The 21,172-nt window shown below is 44.9% G+C and overlaps 2 protein-coding genes across 2 annotated transcripts in view; both read left to right on the forward strand.

Annotated features, from left to right (window-relative positions):
* The window catches only part of LOC309335198 (uncharacterized protein), a 38,247-nt gene extending 32,285 nt beyond the window's left edge, over positions 1–5,962 (forward strand). Inside the window, exon 16 of the mRNA XM_081850071.1 lies at positions 4,083–5,962. Within this exon, the coding sequence (XP_081706197.1) occupies positions 4,083–4,660 (578 nt within the window). The 3' untranslated portion in view covers positions 4,661–5,962. The remainder of the gene's footprint in view (positions 1–4,082) is intronic.
* The window catches only part of LOC309337321 (tripartite motif-containing protein 10-like), a 34,365-nt gene extending 14,057 nt beyond the window's left edge, over positions 1–20,308 (forward strand). The window contains exons 2-9 of the mRNA XM_081854099.1: positions 7,815–7,881; positions 9,275–9,765; positions 10,251–10,346; positions 10,905–11,135; positions 12,923–12,945; positions 13,618–13,736; positions 13,851–13,880; positions 18,440–20,308. Coding sequence (XP_081710225.1) covers positions 9,364–9,765; positions 10,251–10,346; positions 10,905–11,135; positions 12,923–12,945; positions 13,618–13,736; positions 13,851–13,880; positions 18,440–18,960 — 1,422 coding nt within the window. The 5' untranslated portion in view covers positions 7,815–7,881; positions 9,275–9,363 and the 3' untranslated portion in view covers positions 18,961–20,308. The remainder of the gene's footprint in view (positions 1–7,814; positions 7,882–9,274; positions 9,766–10,250; positions 10,347–10,904; positions 11,136–12,922; positions 12,946–13,617; positions 13,737–13,850; positions 13,881–18,439) is intronic.
* The last annotated feature ends 864 nt before the right edge of the window (positions 20,309–21,172 follow it).

Genomic DNA, 21,172 nt, shown 5'->3' on the forward strand with positions numbered 1-21,172 from the left:
CTGATCACAACCCAATAAAGATGGAACTGAAAGGTCTGGAAGAAGGTACTTTTAGATGGAGACTGAAGGATTATCTCTTAGATGACCAAGATATAGTTGAAAAAGCGCAGAAAAGGATGAAAGAATTCTTTAAGGATAATATGAATAAAGGCACCAAAACTAAGGTGGTGATGCGGGGCTTTTTTATTCAGCAGAATGCCATTAAAAATAAAGGAAGAGATAAAGGGAAAAAGGATATTCTGAGACAGATAATGGACCTGGAGGGGAAATTAGTTAAAAAACCTAACAATAAGAGAATAAAAGAAAATATTAAAGTACTGCAAGCCCAGTACGCAACAATAATAAACAGGGAAGTAGAATGGAACATAAAAAAACTAAGACAAAGAACGTTTGAGTTTGCGAATAAGTCAGGGAAGCTTTTGGCATGGCAAACCAAGAAAAGAAAGGAACAAAGCACAATAAATAAAATTGTAGCGAACGGAGAAGAAATAACTAACCCCAAGGAAATAAGGAAAGGTTTTCTGGATTATTATAGAGGATTATACAAAAATAGAGAGAGATTTAAGCAGAGAAAAATAGAAATATTCTTGAAAGATAAACAGGTTCAGAAGATTCCAATAGAGAAAAAAGAGCAATTAAACACCCCAATAGAGACAGAAGAAATAAAATCAGCAATTAAAGATTTAAAAAGAGGGAAAGCTCCGGGCCCAGATGGCTTCACGGCAAGTTACTATAAAGAAATGGAAAATACTGTACTGGCACCACTGAGAGAAGTAATGAATAATATTTTGAAAGAAAAAGAAATACCAGATACTTGGAAGGATGCCTTCATTACTTTAATCCCAAAACAAGACTCAGATCTGTCACAAGTTAAGAACTACAGGCCGATCTCGCTGTTAAACGTCGATTATAAAATTTTCGCAGGAATATTGGCAAGTAGAGTTAAAAACATATGGTTAGAATATATCCATGGAGACCAGGCGGGCTTTCTGCCTGGCAGGCAAATGAGAGATAATATTAGAAATATAATAAATTCCATAGAATACTTGTCTGCCAGGTATGATAAGCAAGCCATAATGATGTTCGTGGATGCAGAGAAAGCATTTGATAATATAGTTTGGGACTTTTTACTAAAACAGCTAGAATATATGGAGGTTGGTATGAACTTCTTCAACGGAATAAAGGCAATCTATACGGAGCAAAAGGCCAAATTAATTATAAACAACGTGGTGTCAGAAGAAATAACGGTAGAGAAGGGTACAAGACAAGGCTGCCCACTCTCCCCATTGCTATTTATAATAGTACTGGAAGTACTCCTGAACTCAATAAGACAAAATAAGAAAATAAAAGGGATTAGAATCAGTCAAAATGAATATAAAGTTAAAGCATTCGCAGACGATTTAGTAATAACAACAGAAGACCCGCTGAACTCAATAAAAGAGATACTGGAAGAACTGGAACAATTTGGTAAGGTGGCTGGTTTTAAGTTAAACAAAAGGAAGACTAAAATAATGGTGAAGAATTTAGATTCGAAGGCAATCGAGGAATTACAACAAACAGAAATAGAAGTGGCCAAAAAGGTAAAATATCTAGGAATATGGATAACCCCGAAAAATATAGACCTATTTAAGAATAACTATGAGCACGTATGGAAAGAGATAAAAAAGGACTTGGAGAGGTGGGGGAAGCTGAGATTGTCATTCTGGGGTAGGATAGCTTTAATTAAGATGAACGTTCTCCCAAGAATGTTATTTCTGTTCCAGAACTTACCGATAATCAAGGGCACTAAGATATTCAAAGAGTGGCAAAGAGGAATCTCAAAATATGTCTGGCAGGGCAAAAAACCAAGGATTAAGTTTAAATTGTTAACAGAAGCTAAAGAAAGAGGGGGATTCGCTCTGCCAGATCTGAAGTTATACTATGAGGCAGCGTGCCTCTGCTGGGTGAAAACATGGATAAAATTGGAAAATAAGGAACTATTAGACCTGGAGGGGTTCGACAATAGAGCAGGATGGCATGCGTACTTATGGCAGGGGAAGAGGAAGCACAAGGGTTTCGCAACACATATTTTTAAAGGCCCTCTATTGGAAGTTTGGGAGAGGAATAGATTTCTACTAGAACCTAAAGTACCACACTGGCTATCCCCATTGGAAGTTATGAGCGTGAAAAAAGTAAACATGAGAGGTGATTGGATAACTTATGAACAATTGTTAACAAAAGTAGGGGGGACATGGAAATTGAAACCATATGACCAGGTTAAAGGAAAAGTCTATGATTGGTTACACTATTTCCAAATAAACGAAATGTTTAGACAAGACGTTAAAGAGAGAGGATACGCGGATAAAGAATCTAAATTCCAGACTGAAATAATAAACAATGACTACAAAATTCTTTCTAAAACGTATAATATGCTATTAGAGTATAACCTGATAGATGAGGAAGTGAAGTCTGTGATGATTCATTGGGCAAGGGACATCGGCCATAATATATATTATGAAGAATGGGAGAAACTCTGGAAAAAAAACCTTAAATTTACAGCTTGCATAACGTTAAAAGAGAACCTCATGAAGATGTTCTACCATTGGTATATAACACCTGCAAAATTAGCAAAAATATATAAAACTTGTAATAAATGCTGGAAATGCAGGGAAAAAGAGGGATCCTTCTTCCATATGTGGTGGGACTGCAGAAAGGTCAAAGGCTTTTGGGAAAGTGTATATAATGAAATGAAAAGTATATTAAGATATAACTTTGGGAAAAAGCCGGAGGCTTTTCTGTTAGGCCTAGCAGGAAGTGATATAAAGAACAATGACAGTAAATTCTTCCAATATGCAACAACGGCTGCAAGGGTCTTATTGGCTCAAAATTGGAAACAACAGAACATACCGACGCTTGAGGAATGGAGAGCAAAACTACTAGAATACGCGGAGATGGACAGATTGACGGGGAAAATTAGATATTTAAAAGACCAAAGGTTCATTGAGGACTGGGGGAAATTTGTGGAATATCTGGAAAATATAAGTGAAGGTCAGATAACGCTAGTTGGGTTTAAAAAAGCTCTGTGAAAAGGTTGGAATATTGTCTAAAGAGAAAAAGAAGGAAAGAGAAAATAATGTCAATATAAGCTAGGATTTGTGTGAATTTGTTAAATTATGGTATGGATGATTTCAGGGAAAGCTGAAGGAAGTCTTATAGAAAGAAATCTGTGACAACAAGGTGTAAACTGTTTTATTTTCTTGTTTGTTATGATTTAAAAACAATAAAAATTATGCAAGAAAAAAAAAGAAAGTTTATAGACTATATCAAAGAGCACTGTAAACATTTAAAAACATTGACAGGACTGATATAACATTTGTATGAATTTGATGGTTAAAATGGGATATAAACAAAATTTAGATAAATCAACAGCAGTAAAATAAATCAACAGCAGCATTGAGTGCAGTGGTCTGGAGCTCAGTTATCCCCACATTATTGCATTCTCTTCATATCGGGTGAATCCAAACCTACAGTGGGGAAACACTGAGACTGGATTATACAAATTAATTGGAATGCAAACTGCTGCAAATACAAAGTGCTTTGTGGATAAGACCTTTGTTCCTACGCACAAGTGGGGTCCTGCAGCTTCAGAGCAGTTGAAGATTCCAGGCAGGAACAGGCAGCCTGCAGTGTTTTGAGGGTGTTTATGGAGGCTGGGAAAAACACATGAAAAACGACTCTCTAGTTCGATCTCCATCACTCAGGGCAAGGGAAAGTTTTTCTCCTCTTGCCCCATCCATCCCTCCTCCCCTTCACTGGATAGAAGAGCTGAGGGAATATTTTCTGGGTTGTTTTGCTTCTTGTGTGACTGGATTGACAAGGAGGGACACAATAAAAGGAGCAAAAAAAAATATTTAAAAAGCCACAGGGAAGGTATTTATTCTGAGGTCAGTCTGGGAGAAAGAGGGGAGGGTCCCAATCCTGAATGAAAAGTGAGGAAGCCCCATTTATCTTAGCGGAAATTTGGTTCTTCTGGGTGTTTCTTGGATCAGGATGTCTGTCTCTGTCTCTCAGCTGATACTGTCTCTCTTCACTTTTCCCAACAGGAAATGTCACTCTGGATCCAGACACAGCCCACCCGATTCTCAGCCTGTCTGAGGATCGGAAAAGTGTGAGATTGGAAGTCAAGCCTCAAGCCCTGCCCAACAACCCTGAGAGATTCAGTGACCGGCCTTGTGTGTTGGGACGTGAGGGATTCACAGCAGGCAGACATTTCTGGGAAGTCACTGTGGGAAGTGAGCAATATTGGGTTTTGGGGGTCGCCAGGAGGTCTGTGAGGAGAAGAAGCTTACATTCTATGAGAGGCCACTTAGATCCCTTTCATATTTCATCAGCTTTGAAATTAAAATATGACATAAGCCCTGAGGGAGGGATCTGGGCTGTGGGGAAGTGGGAATGCAAGTACTGGGCCTGCACCTCCCCGGATTACTTTCTTCTGCCCCTGAGTGAGGAGCCCAAAAGAATTCAAGTGTCTCTGGACTATGAAGTGGGGCGTGTGTCTTTTTCTGATGCTGACTCAGGAGTTGAACTCTACACATTCTCAGGAACCTCGTTCTCTGGGGAGACCCTCCTCCCTTACTTTTTTCTGTGGGGATCTGAAACCCACCTCAGGATCTCTAGTTAAGAGCAAAATTGACATCTTTGCAGGTGCCCTGTGAGAGGAGTCATTCCAGTCACACTTTGAGGAAGCTACAAAACAAAATCTGGGATTTTCTTTTCCCTTCCCTTACCCAGAATTTCCTCTGCAGTGGAGTCCTTAAAGAGAGGGAAACACTTTAACCGTCCCAATAAACAACCTATTCCTCAAAAGGATTCACCCGCCACCCCCTGCAATCCTGTTTCTGTGGCTCACCTTTCTCTCTTGACAAGACCTCTGCCAGCTGTTAAAATGCCCACATGATGGCATTGATAGATCACTGGAGAACAATCCCTCCAGCCACATTTGCAACTAAAGCTCATAGCCTTGTGGATCTCAGGCAGGAAGGAAATAAGAAGACTGTCTGTGAAGCCCCAACTTCCAACCCCTTGCAAATGCAGCCTCCCCATCTCCACATTTCCTCAGAGAGAAATCTCACTGAATTCAGAGATTATAGGAGTTGTAGTCCAGCAACTTGGCTATATCTGCCCTATATAATTCAGATGGCGTCATTCCTGTGGCTCCCAACCTAAATGTAGGATACTCCCCCAAAGAGGGTCTTTTCAGTATTACCTGCACCTTATTTACCTCCGCCTGCCCTCGCTTTTAATAATTATGGTTTAATATACTTGAATTCTTGTAACTATTTTGTTTTCTCTATTGTTGGTTTTCAGTGTTGTTCATGACCTTATGTTGATCTTTATGTTTTTACATTATTGTGGTGTTGGTGCAGCTTTTCTGTTGTTGATTTTTAATCAGCTATATTTAAATTTGTGAACAGCCCAGAGTGCATGGTTATATGGGAGGTATATGAAAGCCCCTAAAATGAAACCATCTAAAAGAAAAGTTCCAAAACCTCCCTAGCAGATTGTTGAAGGGCCTCTTCAGACTGGAGGGCTTTTGCCGGTGTTTGTTGCAAGATGTCATTGATGCAATAATAGTGCATTAGCCATGGATTCATTCTGGACCATCTATGCAGCTGCTTTAGCAGCTATTCCACGATACTTCCATAATGTTACCCTATTATTGCCATTTGGAGGGGCACTCTTGGGCTGTAAGGGAATAAAAGGGGACCAAAAGAAAAACCTACAACAGAACATTACTGGTATGAAAATTTATAGGATTTCAGCAGGAAGTGACAGGACATGGACTGATCAGAAAAGAAACAGATATGAAGACTGCAAAGCTTTGTGGGCACAAATAGTATTAAAACTGGGATTGCATAGACTTCCCAGATAGCATCATGCGCAGAAATCATCACAAATACACAATAAAAGGAATATGCATAAATCCTGGGAGTGTTTGCATTCTGTGTTGGAGTGGGATGATTGCTGACAGCAACTCTGGGTGAATGTGGGCTGAGGCTGTAGAGCATCTTAGTAAAAAAAGAAAAAGAAAACCCATTCTACTTACTGTTTTAATATATTCAAAGCTGGCATCTGTCTTAAGCCAAATCGGAAGATTGCTGCACTTGCTGTGGCTGTAGAGACCGATGTAGGAGAGACATGTTTTGTTGCAGCTGGGGCAGATGAAGGCGTCTAGTTGTGCTGCTGCAGATGAACCAGGGCGTTTCTTCTGTCAACACTCCTCCTAGTGGTCATTCCTCCTCTGGCTGCTGCTGTGAATACATGACCTGTCTGTCTGTTTCTAGGCACTGCAATTACCTTCAAGGGAAACAAAATGGCAGGTTGATGTTGCCAGCTTTCATGTCATGTTTGCAGATATCTTTGTAACGCAGAATTGGTCTGTCGTTGGGCCTGGTGCCTGAAGTCAGCTCCCAGCCAGATCAGATCCCAGAACAGAGCAGCGGATTGCTGTGTTCAGGCCAGGAAGAAAGAGCTGTCTCCGTTAAGCACTTCTTTCTCAAAGCAGAGTCTTTGCGTTCTCTTATTCATTCAAAAAGAATTTACATATCACCCCTAAGGACAACATACTCCCACAGTATACAGGCATCAGAAGCAATGCAAAGCAACTGAGGCTGCTCAAGAGACCTCTAAGAAAACTGTGCAGGCTTGCCAGGATAAAAACAGCAACAGCCAATCAGGTCAGCCCTGAAATGGCGAGCCATCTGCACACAGGGAAACTCCCACAGAGAACTGAGAAAGTCCAAGTCAGCCGTGCCTTCACTGTGAGGCAGCAGCCATGGCTGGTTCTGGGGGTCCCGTCCAGGATCTCTGTGCTGAAGCCACTTGTCTCTTCTGCCTGGATAACCTGGATCCAGTGAACACTGTGGGGGGCAATAATTTCAGTCAAGGCTGCTTGAGCTAGTATTTGGGGGGTGGGTAGCCCATAGCCTTCCTGCCCTCAATGCAGAGAAACAGCCCAGTCCAAGGAATCTCATCCCAAATTGGAAACTGGAAATGTGGATGATTTGGACCCCTTCCAATTACAATTCCCATCATGGGTCTGAAACAGCACTGGTTGCACTGGACAATGATTTGTAGCTGGCCAGGGACAGAAGTTTCTCCCGTGCTGTCTAGGCATGGGTAAAAGCAGTTTCTTGTTTGTCCCTCTGCTTTCCCTGGGAAAACCCGCTGAATTAGGAACAAATGTCAATCCTCAGAAAAGCCAATTGATCTTTTCCCCAATTGCAAACAGCAAGCAGAGGTGGGTGTGACCCCCAAGTGGGTCCCTGGGGTCGGGTCTGCCCTAAAGTACTGCCCTGATAGCATTACGGATAGGAGGAGGGGAAGAGTCAGGGGTCCAAAGCAGGAAGTGAAAAAATATTTCTTTTTCTGCGTCCTGAACAAAATGGGTGTGGTGGAGCATTCAGGCAAAGTTCAAAGCTTTCATTTATTAACCAAGCAATGTCATTTTTATGATAGCTTACCTGTTCAGGGACCTGTTCGGGGGGAAAGCATGGTGTTGTTTTATACAATTATAAATATATGCCAAAGGCCTGTTTTTTTCTTATTCTTTTTGAAAAAGAGCCGTTCATGTTTGGGGTGAGATGAGGTTGTGAGCAAATGGTTGTTCTGTTAGGAGGAGAGAAGATGGAGGGGGAGAAGGAAGTTGAGATCTCCCAGCAGAAGAAAAGAACTGTTGCTGGTTGTCGTCACAGCTGTACAAAGTGCACACCCTTTGCCCCTCCCTAAAGAAAGGGGAAGGAGACAGCAGAAAGAACGGCTGGGAAGAAGGAAAGGTAACCCCATAACTTCTTCTTGATCAAGTACACCACCTCCCTGCCCACAAGAGAAGCTATTCTGGGGGTGAGTATCTGACAACCAAACCCCACTGCATGTTCCCAGGCTGCCCTTGGCCAAAGCAGGTCTATTTTCATTCAATTCCCAATGTGTATAGAGGAGGCTTTTAACTGTTCCTCTCCCTTGCCTTCCCCCACCATTCAGCTGAAAGTCAAGCCCCTATGGGAATGCTGTTAGCTCTGGGAGAAGAGCTGCCATGGGTGTCAATGGATGTCTTGGCTGGGCACCCAAAGGAGGGCTTGGAGCCCTGCAATGGCTTCTGTCCTTGTCTGTCACCTTGGTGCCATTCCTGGGCCACTCTTGATGCAGCGCCAGTAGAGTGGACCTGGACATGAATGTGAGATTGTGTAGAATAGATAAAAACAAATGGAAACGCATAGAAACTTTCTAATCATTTGAGTTGTCTTGTCTAGATAAGAATGTTGTCAGCAGGCACTGAAAAGAAGACTGTGAAGGTGCCTGCTTGATATCAACAGGAAGGCCGTTCCAAATGGTTGCTGACACCATGCTAAATGATTGAGTTCTGACAGATGCAGTGCAGGTATTATGCGGCACCTGTAAAAGTGCCAATTCCTCTAATTGAAGCAGTCAAGTGGGGTAAGGTGACCATGTAGGTAAAGAATGAATGAGTGTGCAAACTGAGTTGTTGAGTTTCAAGCAGTGGGACTGTTATACAGAAATTAGGGGTTGACTTTTACAGCCCATTTCTCCATCAAGGGACCCAATATCCCTTAAGTCCATAATCAGTCAGAGAAGAATGAGGGGAGGGGGGAACCAGTTGAGGAAAGCAAAGAAAATATTTGTTTTCTGCTACAATAGAGTCCCCCCCCCCCCCGCCACCACCACACCACCTTGCAAGGAAGTGAGGGGACCCAGAGTAAAAATGTGCAACAATTTTTAAAGATTTCAGAAATGGCCCAGCCCTTATCCAAGGACCACCCAAAGTCATCATACAAGTACCAAGCATTTTGCATCTGTTCGATTGGCATGCGAAGGTGCCATACACTGTTTTTGGTCCAGAATGGGGACAGAATTGCATGCACTCTGCCAACATGTGGGATGGGGAGTTGCCTGTACAGAGGACACAGAAAAGGGTTGCACTTGTAAATCAGACCATGCTCAGAATATTCTTTTTGTCCGACATGTTTACAAAACTGTCACTCGGAAATCTGAACAATACATGCTAATTGTTTTTCTGGGGCTTGCCAGAGCATCCTTTGGAAATGGTGAAGACCTTGGTTTCAGAGTTTATTGACACAGACCTGTCTCTTTTCAAATACAGTGATTTGTGTAATAGGACCAATTGTGGGGGCTCCATTGCATAAAAAAGTGAAATGCATTGTTAGTTTCTCTGGAAGGATATGGAAAAGCTTAAGGCTGAATAGTTTTCCCCTTTCAGGCATTTTTTCCGTCCCCTGTCCCTTCACGTCCTGCTGCCATCCTGCAGCCACCTCTCATCTCAACAAAGCCACACATTCTGGATCCGTCATGGCCTCAGCCCCCCCATCCACGGATGTAGGAGAAGAAGTCTTGTGCCCCATCTGCAAGGACTTCCTGACAGACCCCGTGACCTTGGACTGCGGCCACAACTTCTGCCTGGGCTGCATCACCAAGCACTGTGAGGTACGGGATGAAATTGACATGGGGGACTGCAAGTGTCCCGTCTGCACGGTCAAGATCCAGAGCAGAAATTTCTGCCGCAATTGGCAGCTGGCAAATGTAGCAGAAAGGCTCAAGCTCCAGAGAAAGCAACTATGTGAGAGGCACAAAGAAAAACTCCACCTGTTCTGCAAACAAGATGAAGAACTGGTGTGTTTGTTTTGTCAGCAATCCCCAGAACATAAATCACACACTGTGGTTCTCAAGGAAGAGGCTGCCCAGGAATACAAGGTAGGAAGTCATTTTGACACTTGCTAACACAACACTTTCGTATCTGTGTTTATGTGTGAGTGTGTATGTGCAAAATATGCTGTCAATGTGGCTGGAAAGCAAACATAATGAATTACTAATCTGCACCTCAAAGTGAATCAAAACTTGGGCCTGGTCTCTGTGCTATCGAAAACAAAACAAAACCTTTGTTCTGCTTCAAAAGCAACTTTTAAAAATGTAATTTTGTTTTTAAGATGTGCCCAAGGGCTCCTGTGTAATGTAGTAGTAGTAATAATAATGATGCTGGTTAATAAGAGTAATAGAATGAAAGTTCTCAAACGAGCCTTGAATTTTAAATGTACAGCAAAAAACCCCAAACCACTAGAAGAGAGCAATTATCAGATAAAAATCTAATAGTGGGGGACCACACAATAGAAAGATATGTAAAATACTGAAGCTCTCCACCCCGCATCCTAATCCAAACGGATATTTTGTTTTCTGTTTAGACACTCATCTGTGATCGACTGGAGCATCTGAAGAAAGCGAGAGTGAAAATTCAGGCTTATGAAGCAAAAATAGGAGAAGAAAGCAACAGCCTGCTTGTAAGTGTCACAATCCCTACAAAGAGAACATGTATGCTTGAAGGACCAAGGCTGGATCTATACAGTGGTACCTTGGGTTAAGTACTTAATTCGTTCCGGAGGTCCGTCCTTAACGTGAAACTGTTCTTAACCTGAAGCACCACTTTAGCTAATGGGGCCTCCTGCTGCTGCTGTGCCAATGGAGCACGATTTCTGTTCTCATCCTGAAACAAAGTTGTTACCTTAAGCACTATTTCTGGGTTAGCGGAGTCTGGAACCTGAAGCGTCTGGAACCTGAAGCGCATGTAACCTGAGGTACCACTGTACTGATTTGGAAAACACTATAAAAAACGCTATTTAAAAAATTAGCTCTTGGTGTAATTTCTCATTGGGACAAATAGCAGCTCTACTAGTATAACATGTTTATAACACATATATAACATTCTAATTAGTCCAGTGTAGTTGAGTCCCAAGTCATGATGTAGCCCTATTCCTGAGTGATTTGCCATAACATTGTTAAGGAAGGTCTTTCTAAAGACTCTGGCCTCCTCTTTTCCCCTTTCTTCCTGCCTCTTGAAGAGAATAACAGAAACTGAGAGGCAGAATATAGAGGAGAAGTTCAGACAACTGCACCAGTTTCTGGAAGAACAAGAAAAGCGTCTGCTGAATGAAATAGAAGAGATGGAGAAGGAGATCACAGGAAGAAGGGAGAAGCACCTGGCTGGACTCTCCGAGGAACTCTCCTCTCTTGAAAGGAGCATCCGGGAGATGGAGGAGAAGAGTCAGCAGCCAGCGAGTCAACTCCTGCAGGTGAGACTGTGGCAGGAACAGCCCAAAGTTCCTCTCTAATGGTTTAACCACACTTACCTTTTGCTGTACTCTTTCCAGGCACAGGGCAGTGCTTTCCCAGTCCCTAACCAAATTCTCCCTCCCCCCCCCCCAGTTGTCCCCCCCCCCACCAATTCCTCTTTAAAGCTGAAGCACAACCAATGGCAAATTGGGTTTTCTGTGCATTGCTGTTTGGCCAAATTCAGCTTTAAAGAGCAGGTTTTGACAGGGAAAGCTCCATAGGAGGAAAAGGGGGAATTCTCGGACACAGAGCTTTACAGGGTGGACCATGTTGGACCAAAGGGGGAGGGGCAGAGGATATCAGCTAGAATGGGCTGCTGTCAAATGGGGCACAGAGTTGGGGCTTGCATCTCTGAGCAGGAGTGTAGAGAAAGGAGGGCAAGGGGGGCCTTAGCCCCAGGCACATGATTTTGAGGGGGGGTGAGCCAGGTGCCCCCTTGCAGGAATCCCACCCGGCCTGGTGCCAGGGGTCTTGCCACCATGCCCCTGGCCCCCTCACGGAATGGCAGTGTTGGGGGGAAGCACTAGCCAAAGGCTGCATCAGAAACCTGATATGGAAAGATGGAGTAAGTTAAAAACATCTTGGTTAGATGATCCTTGGAATACCTTCCAACACTACAATTCTATGATTCTACGAAAAGCAAAGATCAGTGCAAAAAGCATGACAATACTGCCAAGGTTTTTGGTTTTGTTTCTTACTTTTCCCACTCTTGGTTGACTTGAGGGAATTGAATAGATAATTTTATTCGGCAAAGTAAGTGTCCCAGAGTGGATAATGTTAATACGCAAACTGCTGCACAGAAGAGAGGATTGCCAGTACCTGATTTAGCTAAGAAGTGTGAAGCTGCTTAGCTAACTTTGTTAAAGTTCAGGATATCTCAGAAAAAGGAACTCTTCCAGTTGAACAGTTATCCATAAATTCTCCATTGGCCAAGATACATGGGATACCTAAGAAAGACAGAGGAGAACTCATGAATTTTCATCAGGACATTTTTTTTAAAAAGGACCTGAACTTAAGATTGGAAAATAATGGAGAGAAACCAGAATTGTTAGATGCATCCATCATTGCTGTTCGTTTAGTTGTGCCCGACTCTTCGTGACCCCATGGACCAGAGCATGCCAGGCACTCCTGTCTTCCACTGCCTCCCGCAGTTTGGTCAGACTCATGTTTGTAGCTTCGAGAACACTGTCCAACCATCTCATCCTCTGTCGTCCCCTTCTCCTTGTGTCCTCCATCTTTCCCAGCATCAGGGTCTTTTCCAGGGAGCCTTCTCTTCTCATGAGGTGGCCAAAGTATTGGAGTCTCAGCTTCAGAATCTGTCCTTCCAGTGAGCACTCAGGGCTGATTTCCTTCAGAATGGAGAGGTTTGATCTTCTTGCAGTCCATGGGACTCTCAAGAGTCTCCTCCAGCACCATAATTCAAAAGCATCAATTCTTCGGCGATCAACCTTCTTTATGGTCCAGCTCTCACTTCCATACATCTCTACTGGGAAAACCATAGCTTTAACTATACAGACCTTTGTTGGCAAAGTGATGTCTCTGCTTTTTAAGATGCTGTCTAGGTTTGTGATTGCTTTTCTCCCAATCTAACCAGAATTGTTAGATGCATCCATACCTATCCAAAACTCTGGCATATGCTAGGCAGATTCACCCCAGAGGGCATCCATTGCAGGGGCTGATGGGTCTTCATTACAGGGCCTGTGCTGGGCAGTGAATTCCATTCTGAGTTTCCTCTTTTCCCTTCTAGGATGTTAGAAGAACTTTGCAGAGGTAAGGGGATCCTGCTCAACTCCATTAATATCACTCCCTGAAACTTCACAGGTAGACTGGGATAGAATATATTATGAAGATTATAAAGTGGAATAGAAATGAAATGAATAATAATGTGGGACTATTCCACAGAGTCCCACACAGTTACCTGTCACCTGTGGGGCTAAAAACGAGGAGATGGAGTTGGGGTGTTTACCATGTTCCTGAACACATCCCAGCTGCAATATGTAACTTCAAGGTGTCACTTGGGTTCATGATAAGAGGATGTCGTTGTTTAGTCGTGTCCGACTCTTCGTGACCCCATGGACCAGAGCAGGCTGGGATAGAAGGAACATTTCACTTGTGTCAACAACAGCACATCTTCATTGCATGTCATAGGCAGTGCAGCTGAAATGGAAAAACTCTGAGCAGAGTGGTATCACTTGACTTTATTTTATTTCTCCATTTGAGTGGATGTAAGTGAAGAGATTCAGACAAAGGGCTGCTCCTTTGGCCCTCAGTTGTCTGGCTTTGGAGTCCCTAGTAAGGAGGAATCTTCCCCTCTCTGTGACTCCATTCCTCTGTCTCTCCCTCTTGGCTTTCTACAGTTTCTTTCCTCCTCTCAATTCCTTTCTTTTGCTGCCCTCAGAAATTCTGGATTTGAAATGGGTTAACATGTATTTTTCCCATCAGGTGTGCGCAGATGGGGACATCTGAAAATCCACTGACTTTCCCACTAGAATTGAAGAGGGAGATCTCAAAATTCAGGGCTGCAAATCCCATTCTATATGTTGGGGTAGAGAAAATAGAAGGTAATGAAGAATGTCTGCAGGGATTTTATATGTTATGAAGTGAAAATATTGTTGCAAAATTATTTGAGTTATAAAAGTCTATTTCTCAAACTTTATATCTCTTTTCTTCTTCAGATGCTCTGTTATCCGGACTGCTTCAGAAAGGTAAATTTTGGGTGAAGGACCAATTCAAGGTGGGGTTGGGGACTGGTATTTCAATGGGATTGTGATCTGTCCTGTCCTTTGTGTTATTCTAAGAGAGGGAGAAGTAGTATCTGCATATGATATTTTGCAGCCTAATTCTTCTCCTTCCCCCTTTGCTTTTACTGGATTCTTTGATCTTCTCCACATTAAACATGAATGTAATGTGCACCCTTATGGCTTTTTTAAATTGCAAAAATTAGGGTGCCCATTACATTTGATTGCACATTTACGTTCACCTGCAAATTCCTTTTTTGGTTTCAAGGTATTGAAAATTAGATTTGATAGAGCATTAGATTCACGTAAATATGGTACCTGAATTTATGCATTCATCAAGCAGGTTTTCCCTGTTGCATTTCCCCCCGCCCCCCGTCTTCTAATTTGTTGGTTTTAATCGTGCTGATTATTTACCAACAGGGTAATTGCACACAGAGCTGCCCGCTTCTACATTTTAATTTGGCCCTAATCCTCTGTTCAACAGGGACCCTCAATATTTCCTTAGATTCTGGAACTCACTAGGCACAGATTCCTGTCAGCTTTTTAAATATAATTTTTTAGAAATTAGTCCTCCAAACCTACTCACACCCCACCCCACACTCCCCACCGGCAGCCCATTGGCCCACCAGGTGGGGGTGCGCCGGGCACACAGTTATCTGGTGGGTGGCACCCGGCCAGGTGGCCCCGCACGGGGCCGCAAACTCTGCCCACCTGTTGGGAAGGGGTGAGCGGGAATTCTTTCCAATTGTTCTACTGCAATACATCATAAATAAGCATCAAGAAATGTAATATGCAAATAAGCTATTAACAAACAATGAATTAACAGAATTAAAATCAAGTATAGATTATCGTGATTAAAAGGATTTGTTGGCCATGGCTGCGCCGGGAAGGCTGTGGCTGCGATATGATTGGGGGGTAATTTTTGGAGGATCCTCCTTTTCATGGCTGCAGTCGCGAGCGGAGGAACCCGGCGCTGGCAGCAAACTGCTAGGTATAGTGCATGTGTGGCATCACATGCATGTGCGGTATGTAGCGATGCTGCACATGCGCTGTATAGTGATTTGCCGCCAGTGCCACTCCAGCGCCGTACAGACGGTGCCGAGATCCCTCTGGCACTGCTGCAGCCGATGCCTTCCTTCGCCCCTACCTCCCCCCGGAAGATTTCCTTAGAAAACCTCAACCACTTAGCGGGGGGGAACAACTATATATATATATATATATAATATGCAGGTTTTGGTGTCCTCGGGTGTCCTCAGACACCCGAGGACACCAAAACCTGCATTCCTGTACCCGTGAAAATCTACGAAAGCATATATATAATATATATATATATATAATATTTTTTATTCATTTTCCAAAAACACTTTTTTATACAATCAATTCACATTTTATCACACATTCATCTTTTTTTTTTTACTTCCCTCAGTTCCTCTGCCAATCTTTCGTTTACGTTTATATTATTAACACATTTCTTAACTTAATATTGCCTTTAAATGTATCCTTCCCTCCTCTTACACTCTTTTTAACAACATTCCTCTATTTTTCACAGTCTCTTGAAAACCAACAAGCGTTATCTGTTCATCACATATGCTTTTCAGATAATCTGTAAATCTGCCCCAGTCCTCGATGAACTTTTGGTCCCGTTGATACCGAATCTTCCCTGTTAGTTTGTCCAATTCTGCATAATCAGTTTCAGTCTCCATTCCTCGACTGGTGGTATTTCTTCCTGTTTCCATTTTTGGGCCAGAAGTATTCTCCCTGCTGTTACTGTGTATTGGAAAAGTTTACAGTCTTTCTTGTTTATTTCATTTCCTACCATTCCCAATAGAAAGGCCTCCGGTTTCTTAATAAACGTATATTTCAACATTTTTTTCAATTCATTCATTTCCCAGAAGCCTTTCACCTTTTTGCACTCCCACCACATATGGTAGAATGTTCCTTCTTTTTCTTTACATTTCCAGCATTTGTTACATGTTTTATACATTTTGGCTAATTTTACTGGCGTTATATACCATCTGTATACCATTTTCATTGCATTTTCCTTTAACGCAGTACATGCCGTAAATTTTAATCTTTCGTTCCATAATTTTACCCACTCATCATATTGTATATTATAACCAAAATCTCTGGCCCAATGTATCATTACCGATTTAACCTCTTCATCTTTTGTATACCACTCCAGCAACTTTTTATACATCTTTGACAAAGTCTTGGTTCCAACAAATTTTTATACCTGTCCCATACATTTATCAATGATCTTCGGAAGATGTGGTTTTCAAACCCTTTGTGAATTTTCTTCTTTTCATACCATATATATGCGTGCCAACCAAATCTATTATCAAACCCTTCTAGTTCCAACAATTCTCCATTTTCTAATGTAATCCACTCCTTTATCCAACACAGACATGATGCTTCGTAATATAGTTTCAAATCTGGCAGAGCGAAGCCACCTCTTTCTTTTGCATGTGTTAGTAATTTAAATTGAATCCTTGGCTTCTTGCCCTGCCAGATATACCTTGAAATTATCTTTTGCCATTCTTTAAATATTGATAGCCCCTTACTTATCAGGAGTGATTGAAATAAGAATAACATCTTTGGTAGCACACTCATCTTTATCGATATTCTCCCCCAACTTTGTGGGTAAAGGTAAACAATATTTTGTCCATAGTTACTATTTTAAATAGGACACAGAGAGATTCAAAGGAGGAGCATTTTTCTCCTCTTGCCCCCATCCATTCCTCATCCCCTTCACTGCATAGAAGAGCTGAGGGAATATTTTCTGGGCTGTTTTGTTTCTCAAAGGGTGACTGAATTGACAGGAGGGACACAATAAAATACGTTGAGTAAAATGGCAGAAAAAGAAGTATTTAAAAACCCACAGAGAAGGTATTTATTCTGAGCTTAGTCTAGGACAGTGTTTCCCAACCGGTGTTCCGCGGCACACTAGTGTGCCGCGAGAGGTTGCCGGGTGTGCCGTGGGTGGGAGGCGGGCGAGTCGGGCTGCTTTAGCCCCATGCGTGCTCTCCCAGCTGGAGAGGTGACGCGCGCCTATGGAGGCTCCTGCCATAGGCGCGCGTCACCTCTCCAGCTGGGAGAGCACGCACGGGGCTAAAGCAGCCCCCCGCGACCCTCTCCCGGCTGGAGAGGTGACGCGCGCCTATGGCAGGAGCCTCCATAGGCGCGCGTCACCTCTCCAGCTGGGAGAGCACGCAGGGGGCTAAAGCAGCCCCCCGCGACCCTCTCCCGGCTGGAGAGGTGACGCGCGCCTATGGCAGGAGCCTCCATAGGCGCGCGTCACCTCTCCAGCTGGGAGAGCACGCAGGGGGCTAAAGCAGCCCCCCGCGACCCTCTCCCGGCTGGAGAGGTGACGCGCGCCTATGGCAGGAGCCTCCATAGGCGCGCGTCACCTCTCCAGCTGGGAGAGCACGCACGGGGCTAAAGCGCGACCGTCTCCCGGCTGGAGACGCGGGGCTGGGGCGGGGGAAGCCCGAGCTTCCCCCTCCCCCAGAACGGGACCCAGAGCTCTGGGAGCTTGCGGGGCTGGGGGAGGAGGAAGCCCTCCGCCAGCCTCCAAACCATGTCGGGAGACAGCGGGTGGGCGCGCTACGCCTCTCCCGCTGTCTCCCGAGTTTGCGGGGCTGGCGACGGGGAGGAGCAGGCTTCTCCCCCCCCCGCCAGCCTTCTAACCAAGTCGAGGGACAGCGGGATGGCGGCGTTCCTTCGGAGGACGCCCGTGCTCCGCGCTGGTGTTGGCCAGCCTTGCGCACCCGGGGGATCTCCCCCCAGGAGCGCAAGGCTTGCGGGCGGCGCAGAGCACGGGGCGCCCTTCAGAGGACGCCCCGTGCTCCGCGCTGTGTTGGCAAGCCTTGCGCACGGGGGGCGCGTGGGGCGCCCTGAAACAGAGGGTTCCCCATGCTGCGGACTGTAGCCTGCCGCCCGATGCGCGGGGCGCCCTGAAGCAGAGCGCCCCTCGCGCCAGGCAGACATGGGCCAGCCCCACAAGCTCGGGGGACAGTGGGGAGGCGCAGCACCGCCATCCCACTGTTCCCCGACCTGGTTTTGGGGGGGAAAATAAAGGAATTTTTTTTTTTCCTTTATTTCCCCCCCCCCCAAAAAAAAAGTAGGTGCGTCCTATGGGACGGAGCGTCCTAAAAATACGGTACTTACTATTTCATAATAAAGTAATTATAAAATACCGGTACTTTCTTTGTGTTTATTTGATGCCTATTAAAGAGAGTTACTTTATATATAGTCAATATAGGCACAGAGTTAATTTTTTAAACATTTTCTAATGGTGGTGTGCCTCGAGATTTTTTTCATGAAACAAGTGTGCCTTTGCCCAAAAAAGGTTGGGAAACACTGGTCTAGGAGAAAGGGGGGGTCCCAATCCTGAATGGAACGTGAGGAAGTCCCATTTATCTGAGAGGGAATCTGCTTCTTCTTGGTGTTATTTTGGATCAGGATGTCCGTCTCTGACTCTCGGCTGATTCTGACTCACTTCTCTTTTCCTCATCTTCTCTCAACAGCAAATGTTACTCTGGATCCAGACACAGCCCATCCCAGTCTCATCCTATCCGAGGATCGGAAATGTGTGAGAAAGGGAAGCAAACATCAAGTCCTGTCCAATTATCCTGAGAGATTCAGTGACATGCCTTGTGTGTTGGGATGTGAGGGATTCACAGCAGGCAGACATTTCTGGGAAGTCAATATGGGAAGTGAGGAATGGTGGGCTGTGGGGGTCGCCAGGAAGTCTGTAGAGAGAAAGGACTTCTTCCCCTTAAGGTTTGAGGGAGGCATCTGGGCTTTGGAGAAGTGGCTCGGCAAGTATAGGGCCTTCACATCCCCTGATTACTTTCCTCTGTCCCTGAGTGAGGAGCCCAAGAGGATCCGAGTGACTCTGGACTATGAAGAGGGATATGTGTCTTTTTCTGACGCTGACTCAGGGGCTGAACTCCACACATTCTCAGGAGCCTCATTCTTTGGGGAGACCCTTCTCCCTTTCTTTTGTTTGTGGGGAAATGAAACCCAACTCAGGATCTCCTGTTAGGAGCAGAATTGACACCTTTTCAGATGCCCTGTGAGAGGAGTCATTCCAGTCACACTTGGAGAAAACGACAAAACAAAATCTGGGATTTTCTTTTCCCTCTGCTTTCCCAGAATTCCCTCTGTAGTGGAGTCTTTAAAGAGAGGGGAACACTTTAACCGTCCCAGTAAACAACCTATTCCTCAAAAGGATTCACCTGCCACCCCCTGCAATCCTGGTTCTGTGGTTCACCTTCCTCTCATGACAAGACCTCCAACAGTTGTTAAAATGCCCACATAATTGTATTAATAGATTACTGGAAAACAACCCCTCCAGGCACCTTTTGCAACTACAGCTTGTGCATCTCAGGCAGGAAGGAAATAAGAAGACTGTCTGTGAGGCCCCAACTTCCAACCCTTTGCAAATGCAGCCTCCCCATCGCCACACTTCCTCAGAGAGAAATATCACTGAATCCAGAGTTGATGGGAGTTGTAGTCCAGCAACTCTGCCCTTTATAATCCACATGGTGTCTTCCCTTTGGCCCCCACCCTGGATGTGAGATGTTCCCCCAAAGAGGGTCTTTTCAGTATCTGTGGAACGCCCTCCCACCAGATCACACTTCCCCACACAGCAAGAGGTCTCTCCAAGCCCCACATGTGCAGCACCTGTCCGCCAATAAGGGGGAGAGTTAAGTGTTCAGGGTAGTGGAGATGTCTCCAAGCCTCTTAAGTCTTTCTGCCTAGCAAAGGAAGGAAACAGTTGCCAGGGGTAGCAGGAGGGCTCTCTCACCCCCTCGAGGGCAGCAGCTAGCATTCTTGTTCTCTCTTTGGTGGCTATTGAGGTGCTTCAGAGAAGGGAGAAGATACCCCTTCACCTTCCTCCCTGCCCCCTCTCTCCAGATCCACATAAGTCCGACAACCAGGGCAGGAGGGAGCTCAGCACACCAAAGGCCCAGTCTCCCCAGTGCTAATGCCCTTTTACTGTGTCAGGAACATGCTGCAGAATACGCCAGCCTGGAGGGACCCTTTACACAGCAAGGGAAGGAAATCTGCACCTCGGCCCTTTTCCTACTTAGGGACTGTGGGGTTTCATTGCTCCAATGAAGACCACGCTGGTTGCAGTTCTCCAGGGGACCACTTGATGTCAGCGTTCCACCATGAGCAAGGCTCTTGTTATAGTATACACCAGAGCTTTCCAAACTTTTGTTGCTGAAACGCTTTTTAGACATGCGTCCTTTTGCAACACAGCAATTGAGTTTTACTAGCAAGCCAGAGGTTAAACCAGGGGTCCTCAAACTATGGCCCACAGGCCACATCTGGCCCGCCAGTGTCCTGAACCTGGCCCACCCCCAGGCCACACTGCCTCTAAGCCCAAATCCACCTCACAGGGCTGCTGTGGGATGCAAAGGCGGGCAAGTTCCATAGCAGCAGGGTGGGAGGGGATCCCAGACAGTCGTGCCAGCTGCTCCTTTCCTCCAGCCCCGTCCCCTCTGCTAGCCCCGTCCTTCCCCGCACAGGTACTTCTGCTGGCCGCAATACTCCACGTGGAGGCTGCTTGGGCTTGCTGTGGGAGCGCAGATGGGAGCCGAGCAGTGCAGCGCCGCCTTGCCCAGTGAGCCAGCCGCCTGCTGCTGCCGCTGCTTCCGTCTGCCATGGCTGGCCAGGCTTAGGGTCGTCCCGCCAGCATTGGGTATGCAGAGCTGCTCATCTTGCTCCTCCTTTTGGCGCTGGCGGCTTCCTAAAGGTGCCTGCTTTGGCATAACCTCTGCAGCATTCAGTGATGCCTATTCCTGTGCAAAGGGCTGCAAGCACACTGGCATTCGTGCAGTTGAGTTAGTGAGCTTTGTGAGCTTAAACAAAATAAAAAAATTCCTTCCAGTAGCACCTTAAAGACCAACTAAGTTAGTTCTAGGTATGAGCTTTCGTGTGCATGCACACTTCTTCAGATACCTTCTTCAGATACTTCTTCAGGTGCATGCACACGAAAGCTCATACCTAGAACTAACTTAGTTGGTCTTTAAGGTGCTACTGGAAGGAATTTTTTTATTTTGTTTTGACTATGGCAGACCAACACGGCTACCTATCTGTGTTTGTGAGCTTAGTCAGGTTTCCCACCCCAAAGGCTGTAATTCCCTGTGTGCTTACCTGGGAGTAAGCCTTATTGAATTCAGTGGGGCTTACCTCTGAGCAGGCATGCATATGATTGTATGGACACATTAGGGAAGAAAGCCTCAGAA

This window comes from Podarcis erhardii, assembly GCF_964252035.2.
Source record: "Podarcis erhardii genome assembly, chromosome: 2".
NCBI lineage: Eukaryota > Metazoa > Chordata > Lepidosauria > Squamata > Lacertidae > Podarcis > Podarcis erhardii.